The sequence below is a fragment of the Hesperophylax consimilis genome, chromosome 29 (assembly GCF_061612785.1).
Source record: "Hesperophylax consimilis isolate HC1 chromosome 29, BYU_Hcon_1.0, whole genome shotgun sequence".
Taxonomy (NCBI): Eukaryota; Metazoa; Arthropoda; class Insecta; order Trichoptera; family Limnephilidae; genus Hesperophylax; species Hesperophylax consimilis.
Genome location: NC_142864.1, coordinates 20,712,421 through 20,722,742, shown reverse-complemented (window position 1 = coordinate 20,722,742; position 10,322 = coordinate 20,712,421). Strand labels below are relative to the sequence as shown.

Here is a 10,322-nt window from a genome sequence, read left to right as displayed (position 1 = left end):
GATTTTTTTGCAGTGGAAAACACGTGTTTAATGAACTATATAATATAAAAACCTATATAATATAAAAAGATTAAAAGTACCTTATATTCAGTTTTTTTAATTTTTGATTAAAGCAATATTTGATTTTAAATTTTGGAGAAACACCTTTTACTAAAAGAACATGTATCAACACCTGCTATTTGTACCCAGCTGTCAAGTAGTAGTAGTAGTAGTAAGCAAACTCGACAGAGAGTCAAACCATTGCCTTTATCAAATTTTGAAATGAGCTGGTTGGTGAATACCTTTTCAAATACGTAAATTTTAACTGTGCTTTATCCGATTTCATCAGCTTTACAGAGGCCAGTCTTCTACGAAATAAAATTAATTAAGCGGGAGAATTTCTTATCTCTTTGTAAATACATAGGCATCTTCGTGTCCTGGCCATGCGGGTTTCTTTTGTTATCATGCAGTCTCAAAATAAAACCACTTGTTTAATATTGGCAAAATAAATGCCATTATCAACAAGCATTGTCCATTGTCCAACGGGAATTTCCATATTCAGAATGTATGAAATAATGGACTCTAAATTGTCTTCCTTTACAGGATTTAGAGCCCATTATCGCATAACTTTGCTGTGTCGGGGAAATCTCTAAAATACTAATATTTTTTGACTGGTGTAAATTTTTAACACTTTTTAAAATTGACTTAATCTGACACTCTACATTAAATGGGACCTAGCATTAGGACGAAACATTTGACTTTTGTCATCTTTTCCTATCCTTTTTGTCAATATTTTAGACATCTTTCCTTATCATGAAAATGAAAATAAACTTTTAGTTTGGGTTTATGTTTCGTGGTTGGTGGTTGTGCTGTTACATTTCACTTTCATCCCCCTTTTCGTAATAAACATTTTAGTTTTTTTTTTGTATTTTAAGTTAGTTTATCTTCTTTACATTTATTTGGTATAAGTAGGCAGTTTTTTTGTTGTCTAAAATCAACTTAAAGTGAACTTTTTGTAGCAAGCAGACGAAACATATGTTTCATTTCATCTACCTATTATACAATTACAATATTTATAAATCCTTCGATTGGATGTCAATTTGATACAAAATTAAGAGAAAATTGAAAACCCTCTTAAGATGTTTTCCTGCTTAAGAAGTTTTTTTTTGCCGGTCCCTTGGAAAACCTCTTAAGAGGGTTCCACTGTATATCCCAGTAGAGTCTCAGATATGTTTTGTATATTTTTAACATCAAGAATATTAAATTTGGATAAACAGCTTATCTCTTCAGTGTTATGTGTTTGGTTTGTATTTGTTCAGTGAATGATGTGCCTTGTTTGCGTCCACAGCCCCCAGCCTACTCGCCTCGCTGACAGACGACATGTTTGTGGTGGAAGCACCTTCCTTTGTGGTGCCGTATCTCTACGAGAGGCCTCCCGACAAGCGCTGGAATCAAGGTACTTGTGGTACTTTATGTATGTCTCTCTTGTCGCATTGCCAAACTTGCCCTGAAGGATCAGGGCTGCAAGGGGAGTATTACTGGACGCCTGTAACACATGATCTCACTCTGCTTCTCCTGCCTTTCTCAGTCTTTTCGTTGAGTATTTACGCCGATACAAAAAATACAAAAGATAGATTTTTTAGGTTTATTTATGAGATGTGCGCTTTTTTGTAATGAATGTATTTTTTCTGATTTCCAGTTTTCTTTCCGGAATCTGACGTTATTGACCCGCCATCATCATCACCTCCAAAATCAACAAATATCTTCACAGATACGTACTTTACGTCTCCTCTGGGCTCTTTCTTCGTGGAGTTAGGACAGGATCTAGTAGCAAAGTCTGTGAAAAAGGACGAAATGGAAACTCTCATAGCAGTCTGGACCTTAAAAGGGATCATAGAGAACTTGGAAGGGGCTGTTAGAGTTTTCAAAGAGTCAGCTAAGTCTACAGAAGGGATGGAGGACTCCGAGAGTCCGGTGTCTAGTCTGATGCAGGGGGTACAGGCTTTGAGAGGGATGCTTTTGCCTTTAACAAAGAGAGTAAAGTCTATGGACAAATTAGAATGGACTTTGAAACAGAGTACTCAAACTTTCGAACAGATACTTCTGACCTTAAAAAGGGCTTTGATCATTTTAGAACTGCTGGTTGAAAGCTTAAGAGGGATGCTTTTGGATTGGATTGAGCCTGCCGAGTCTCTGATAGTTAAAGTAATAGCTATGGAAGAGTCTGTGAGGAGTTTTAAAGGTTCCGTCGCAACCTTGCAGGAGTCACTGGGATCTTTGAAACGGAAAGATGGACTAAATCCAGAGGAGGAGAATTCCATAGTAAAATTGGTGAAATGTCAAGAGTGTGATTTTAAAACAGATTCCAAGTTTGTGTTGGAACATCATTCGGAAAGCTTTCACAGTCAAGAAAAGCTGTTGGCCTGTCCCCGGTGCGCCTTTACTTCCACTGTCACTCAAGCTATGGTGAGATTATACACACTCACATTCATACATACTCTTCTTTCATTCTGACTCTTGACATTGCCCGACTCAAGTATGTGATTCTCTTGATTGTGCCTTCCTTGTGTCTTCCTCGGGCGTCCCTGACTTCTTCTACTATTCCCGTTTGCTTCATATATTCTCCTTGCAATCCTTTCTTCGTTCATTCGCTCTACGTCTCTTTCTTAATCTTACTCACTATGCTTACATCAGCCTTGCATTCTTTGCGGATTTCCTCATTTCTCACATGATCATTTAACATTTTACCACACATGCTCCCCAGGGATCTCATTTCTATAGCATTCTGTCTACTCTCATATTTCCTCCGCCAGTTTCACGCCTCTCTGCCTTACGTCTGGGTAGGTACCAGAACTCCATAGTGGACTGCTAGCCTCGCTTCTTCGGACAGTTTTTATTAGTGCCAACCGCGTTTAGTTCTCCATTTAATTAAATTAGCTAATTTGTTTGCTTTTAGTCAAGTACAAAAAACGTAAATTGATATATTTTCAAAAAATATATGTATATTTATCGCCTTTCAAAAACAGGTTTCGGATACATTCAGAAATATTCCATTTATTTGGATTTTATTGCAAAGCTGAAACACTCCGTCCTTCTGACAGAATAGACCTGAGGCCTCAGGAGTTAATGGAGTTACCTGCATTTACCCTTCTTTCAATATCTCTGTCAGCCTTCCTATCTCTCTAGAACTGTGTTTTTCAATCTGTTGGTTGTTTATTTTTCAAAAATATTTCAAATCGTGGTGCTATTTTTGATATGTTAACAATAAATTTAATAATTTTTAACCACTGAAGAGAATGTCAGTTCACATAAGTATGAAGTGGCAAATGGCAATAATAATTTTAGAACTTCCTTTGCCAGCTCTGGATACTCTTCTTTTCTTTTCATCCAAAACACGTCAACACTTTGAGAATGAAATGCCATTTTAAACATGCCGTCAGCAGCTAAAACTATAATATTTTCTTTCACGTTTGTGGTGAGATCAGCCAGTTCTATTGATTTATCCGAGAAAGGGTTTAAAATCCATCTACGCCCATTGTCAGCTTTAGAGTGCAAGTCTGGAAAGTGTGTTAATAGTTTCTCTTGCAAATTATGCAAGCTGTGTATCATGCAAGGAATGTGAGCCCTTACCATAAGTGATTGGTCTGTTGCATTATCTTCAACAGTCTTCTGAACACATGGAAAAGACTCAAATATATTGTTTTGACTTAATCTTTAGCTGTTGAAATATTTTCTTCTCTACCTTGGAGGTTCTTGTTTAAATTATTAAGGTGGCTAAAAAAGATCTGGCAAAAATGCTAATTTCAGTAGCCAAACAGGGTCAGAAAAATGATTAGCATATTCAGACTTGGCATCTTCTAAGAACATCAACAATTCAGCTTTGAGTTCTAGAACTCTTGTCAATACCTTTCTTTTGGATAGCCACCTGACCTCTGTGTGATGAAGGAGATTGTGATGAAGTGAACCCATGTCTTCACAAACCATTCTGAACAGCCGGGTTTGCAAGACTTTATCTTTGATAGAATTCGCAACTTTTATTACCTCCTTAAGCATGTCATTTAGATCAGGAGGTAAAACCTTAGCTGCAAGAAAACAGTGTGTTCATGATACGTTTGGCATTATTGATATTAATTTCGCAACAAGTACGTTTTTTTTGCCAGTCATAGCTTTAGCGCCATCTAACTATCTACAAATGGCGGTACATTTTTTCCAATCAATGTCGTAGTCACAAGTGCTTTCTAAAAACATACCGTACAAACATTGGCCTGTAGCGTTTGCAGGAAGTGCTTTGCAAAATAAAATTTCTTCCATGATGCTGTCATCTGCTTCAAAGCGCACAAATACTACAAACTGACACTGGCACAATCGGAAACATCTGTAGATTCGTCAAACTGCAAAGCAAAATGTGGGCTCTTCTTTAATTTTTCGACTACTTGCTATCGAATATCATTGGCCATATCGTTTATTCTGCGTGAAATAGTACAGGGTTTTCCAATAAGAGGTGTTATTTTGATATTCAATTGTAAAAGATCAATGGTTTCTAGCTTGTGTGGCACGTAGCGCCCGCGCCGTCTTGTTGAAAGTAAACATTATCCAAATCAATACCATCTAATTCCGGCCATAAAAAATCATTAATCATCGATAGTGCAATCCTTTCACCGTAACTGTTGCTCCAGCCTCATTTTCGAAAAAGTAAGGTCCAATGACTCCGTCGGACCATAAACCGCACCAAACAGTCACACGTTGAGGAGGCTTTTCAACAATAACTTTTGGGTTTTCCGAGCCCCAGATGTGACAATTTTGCTAGTTGACGAAGCCACTGAGGTGGAAATGGGCCTCATCACTCAAGATGATTTGCATTTGATTCACTCAAGTGAATTTTAATAATTTCAATGCGTTGTTGAAGCGCGTATCGTTCCATTTTTATTAATGGCGTAGTTTCTACTTGTCAAATGTCAAAAAATGACAGTTTCAAAAGTAACATCTACCGAAATAGCGGGCTATTCAAAATAACAGCTCTTATTAAAAAACCATATATTATCAGAAAGTGGTATGCTTTTTAAGTTGTTTGCTTCTTGCTTGCTGACCATAATTTCAACCATATCTAGAGCTGCTGACAAAATAAGATTTTCGACTATTATTGTGTGTGGCTTCCCTGCTTTAGCGACTCGATATGCGACTTTGTAGCTAGTTAATAATGCAGAATCGTTGACACTGGATGCCTAAAAACAAATAAAACAATATAAAAATGAACAAATGATTGACTATTAAGAAATAAGTCGAAAGTCAAAGTCGCACGCAGCCTTACCAACTTACCTCTTACTTCAAAGCTCTCGCGGCTTCCTTGCAGAGTGGAGGTTGAAATAATGAATATAGTTACCAAAATAGAGAAAATAATTAATGTATTTAAATTACTAACTTTTTGTCTGTATCTATGGCCAAAGGGGGTCGCTAGAATTTTTCAACCTGTAAAGGGGTCGCATATTCAAAAAGATTGAAAAACACTGCTCTAGAACATACTTCCTAAATACACAAACTCATCCACCTGCTCCAAGTATTCCTCAGCAACAACTATATTGCACAAATTTTTTTTACTCTCTCTTTCAAACACCATGATTATAATTTGTAAACCACTGTTCACTATATTTAACATTTGTTTTTAGTGGTTATTTTATTTCATTAAAGATATTATATTGTTACCACATAAAACGGGGGAAAATAGGGTCCCGTTGGAGAAAATGGATTTTGCTTTAATCCGCTTTATTATCTTTGAAAATAATATATTACGTAGTTGTCACTACACCCCAACTATAAAAGTATTTAAAGAAATTAAAGCCTAGTTTGTAAGACAACTGCATAAAGTGAAGTTAAAGTCAGTTTTGGGCCATTTAGTGATGTTTTATGTGTAAAAAATGTATTTTTTTATTGCATTAGAAAAAAATTGGTTTTTGCTTTTGTACAATCATTACCAAAAAAAGAACGATTTCCGCATCTCCAGCGCCATAGGTGCAACGATTTATTACCCATTCTAAACAGGTTTAGTACAGTTTCCTTTTTATTAAATATTCTTCCACACAAAAGGCAAGAAGTTAAGGAAATTGGAGTCTTGTATCACGTTGTTTGTACATATTTATAGTTGGCGCCCGCACACAAAGATTGGTATACAAGATACAGGGCAGCAGTGCCTTTACAGCCGTTCAAGTAAAAGGTAGAACTACCCTCCCCGACGGAAGTGTTAACATATACGATATGTCGATGGAATGCGCCTTGCAGTTTCTCTACGGCGCATCCATGCTAAATTATGTGACTCCCCGATGCCATCGACTGGCAGAATAATCGACAACTCTCCTCCATCACACGAAAACACTGGTCTATTATGTATATATATTGTCACTTTAACAATGTCTAAAAATAATATTAATTATCCCGTCTAGGATATGCAGCACCACTGTCTAAGCGTGCACGGTCTCCGGGGGCACCTGGTTCCGGGGGCCCCCAGTAACCTGCAGTGCCCTGCCTGCCCCTTCGAAGCCACCACCCCCTTCAAGATGGCCGCCCACACCCGCCGCTGCCCCGCCGCGAGCCGCCTCCAATACAACCTTGCCCCCCAGGACTGGGACCCGCCAGCTAAAGTGCTAAGGGTAATACATTCATTCCTGTCTCTCTTGGTATCCTGTACTGTCTCAACGTGCACGGTCTCCGGGGGCCCCCAGTAACCTGCAGTGCCCTGCCTGCCCCTTCGAAGCCACCACCCCCTTCAAGATGGCCGCCCACACCCGCCGCAAGCCGCCTCCAATACAACCTTGCCCCCCAGGACTGGGACCCGCCAGCTAAAGTGCTAAGGGTAATACATTCATTCCTGTCTCTCTTGGTATCCTGTACTGTCTCAACGTGCACGGTCTCCGGGGGCCCCCAGTAACCTGCAGTGCCCTGCCTGCCCCTTCGAAGCCACCACCCCCTTCAAGATGGCCGCCCACACCCGCCGCAAGCCGCCTCCAATACAACCTTGCCCCCCAGGACTGGGACCCGCCAGCTAAAGTGCTAAGGGTAATACATTCATTCCTGTCTCTCTTGGTATCCTGTACTGTCTCAACGTGCACGGTCTCCGGGGGCCCCCAGTAACCTGCAGTGCCCTGCCTGCCCCTTCGAAGCCACCACCCCCTTCAAGATGGCCGCCCACCCCCGCCGCTGCCCCGCTGCAAGCCGCCTTCAACACAACCTTCACCCCGGGTAATACATTCATTCCTGTACTATGTACCATGACAACACTGATATTTTTAAAGATACGCAAATTCTTCCAGTACTAGGGGCACAGCAAAAAAATCTACCTAACTTTTAATTTTTTCAATTTTTCTTTATTCAATGAAATGGTCATTAAAATTATTATGAATGTTTAGACCACCAAGCGAAGCACATGCTTGATTATACAGGGTGTATCGGCAAGTACCCGACAAACTTTAACCATCTATTCCTCAGCACATTTGGAGTAAAAAATGTTATGGGCGCTTTGCTGTCCGGTAACATTTTTTTCCATTAAAAACAAAAAATAAATAAAACATCCACACTCCGTCACTGTCATTTGCATTGTTTCTCGCGTTCAACAGCTGTTATTAGCAAGTGTGTCAAAAAGTGTCTTCGCTCTTTCGTACACACTAAATAATAATAGTTAAAAATGAGACGAATGGTGCCGTGCCATTTCGTTGTGATTGTAAAAGCGCACCAGCGTAGGTATGTACGTACATTATTCAACGAGACTCGAACAAAATATTGCCAGATGGGTTTTCAAACTTTGACTAAGGATAAAACAGTAGTGACATGTGGTGAAAATATGAATAATAAATTTTTTATTAAAAAAAAATGTTACCGGACAGCAAAGCGCCCATAACATTTTGTACTCCAAATGTGCTGAGGAATAGCTGGTTAAAGTTTGTCGGGTACTTGCCGATACACCCTGTATAGACAGTACATTCAAATAATATATCAAGTACGAAATAGAGAAGAAATATAAAAAGTATATAATTTGAAAGAAAATAAGGAGAGTTTAAGAGGGTATAAGTAGAATATAAGTAAAATATAATTAAAATATATATAAATTCAATTTACGAAATCAATGTGCTAACATGCAAAAATGTACTGTTGATATTTTATGTGCGAGTCAGTGTTTATGTGAAATACATTAAAATAATTTGAAAGAATATATCAAAAGATTGAAATAAAGAGGTATTTAAAAATATATGGAATATAAAACATAGTAAGGAGTAAAGAATTTTCAAAAATATATAATATAAGAAGTTGTTAAAATTATACATATCGTCGCATTAATTCGTAGACTGCGTAACTCCAAATTTTTCGAAAATACGTTTTTAATGCCATCTGGTGTTAAAATTAGACCCGCATCGACTAGTAAAACTCGAAAATTTAAAAAAAAATTAACCTTTTAGATAAACACAAATTAGAAAACTGCGTAAAATTATGGTGCCATTTTTACTCGCGAATACTTCGTAACTCCTTAATTCAGTATTGGCCGGTGAGCCGTGCACGCTTGTTGTGTTTTTGACTGAGGAAATTTATTTACGGTGTAATAGTTTTACCGTGAAATTAACTGAGATAAGTTGATTAATCAATTTTGAACATTTTATAACCTTAATTTTAATTGTGAAGTCACGAATTGTGTTTTGTATCTGTAGTCTAAACTGACGTCTTCTGCACCGTGTGACGCTCTGCCGTAGCTCTCTTGTTTTATGTGCCTCTGCGGTTTCGTAAATACCTAATAGGTCCTTGTTCTGTGATTATCTCTTCTTCAAGGTCACCATCTCTTTGCAAGTAGATCTCCTCCTGATGCATATCCGGATCCGGTTCTTCACTGTCCTCTTCAAACAAACCCAAAATATTTACGGTGGAACGTGCGGCAATTCCATCTCGTCTCTCCTCAGACACAGTCCGTTCTCTGTCGGGCATCTTCCGCGGGTCAAGCACATGTCTTGGTATGCCATCTACTTCGATGTTGTTGACTGAAGTAAGTCCTGTCACCCTTCTATGCACGATGTGCATCTCCCATCTACTGGTTTAACCGCAAGAAGATCGCCCACTTAGAGCTCAGTCAATACTTCCTCTTCTATATTCACTTGCGCAGAAGGGTTTCTCCACGAGTGTGAAGTGTGAACTATACTAGACAGCGCAATACCTCGATCATCCTGACTTTTTGCAGCCAAAGATTGTACCGAAACACTGCCTGCAGGGGATCGCTTCCACTTCTGGCTGCAGTTCTCTTTATTGTTTGATGATGTCGTTCAACTATACCGTTTCCAGCTGGTCGGTATGCCGCGCAAAATCTTTGACGAACATTCCATCTCTTACACTTATCTGTAACACTGTAGGAACAAAATGCAGTACCATTGTCCATGAGAACTACTTTGGGCGGGCCTCTTTCCCGAAACACTTCTTCCAAATGTCTGATAATCGAAGCTGCATTATCTGACTCGATTTCCCGCCACACGGCAAATCTACTTGGACCGCAATCGATAAATGTGAGTAAACATTTCCTACCGAAATGAGTAACATCAACTGCCAAGCGACTCCAGGTTGTCACAACATTAAGATTACCCGCTTCATGGGATGATGGTGGAGGGTCAATTGTCCTGCATTGTACGCAGGAACGCACGCATCTATCGACGTCCTTTCTTCTCGCCTCGGGATCGACCAGCCGGGCAAGATGAAGCGTTCACTTTACTCCAAAGTGATGCTGAGCATGAAGAGTTTCTACGCTTAAAGCACATGTTTGCTCACCAGTTCCACTTTCAAGTCTCTCCCACCTATCTTCACACTCTGAGGAGTCTCTTTCACAACGTTTCCTGTCATGGCTACTCTTTGCCCGGGTCTTGCAAACCCTAGTAAGTACATCAGTTTTATTTCTACAGGACAACAAGGGTGATCGACAATGTCAGATCAAATTCTTCTACAATCTCCTTCATCAACTCCAAGCGTCACTTAACGATCATCTCTGACACGACTTCTCCCGGTCAGTGTAGATCTCACCCAGCACAAAACCGTCGCCGAATCTGTAATGATCTCCAGAGTTTGAAAATTTCACTTGAGAGTCAGATTTAATCCCTTAAGACGAAATAAGATCCTAAAAAAATATCAGTTATGGGCGTGAACGCGATTTAAGTGGGCGAAGCAAATTAGTTTCACACGCGCTCCGCTCGAATTAAATATTATAATATTTCGGGGTTCAGAGGAATGAAGTACGTTGCAATGGGGAACACCCGACACCACGAACAGTTCGAAGTCAGAGCAGCGATGAAATCCACTAGATGGTACCCATGAGTAAGGTTTGAACATGA

The 10,322-nt window shown here is 39.4% G+C and overlaps 1 protein-coding gene across 1 annotated transcript in view; it reads left to right on the top strand.

Moving 5' to 3' along the window:
* The first annotated feature begins 1,327 nt into the window (after positions 1 to 1,327).
* Positions 1,328 to 10,322, top strand: part of LOC149409975 (uncharacterized) — a 28,283-nt gene continuing 19,288 nt past the window's right edge. Inside the window, exons 1-2 of the mRNA XM_089649116.1 lie at positions 1,328 to 1,435; positions 6,414 to 6,620. Coding sequence (XP_089505242.1) covers positions 6,417 to 6,620 — 204 coding nt within the window. The 5' untranslated portion in view covers positions 1,328 to 1,435; positions 6,414 to 6,416. The remainder of the gene's footprint in view (positions 1,436 to 6,413; positions 6,621 to 10,322) is intronic.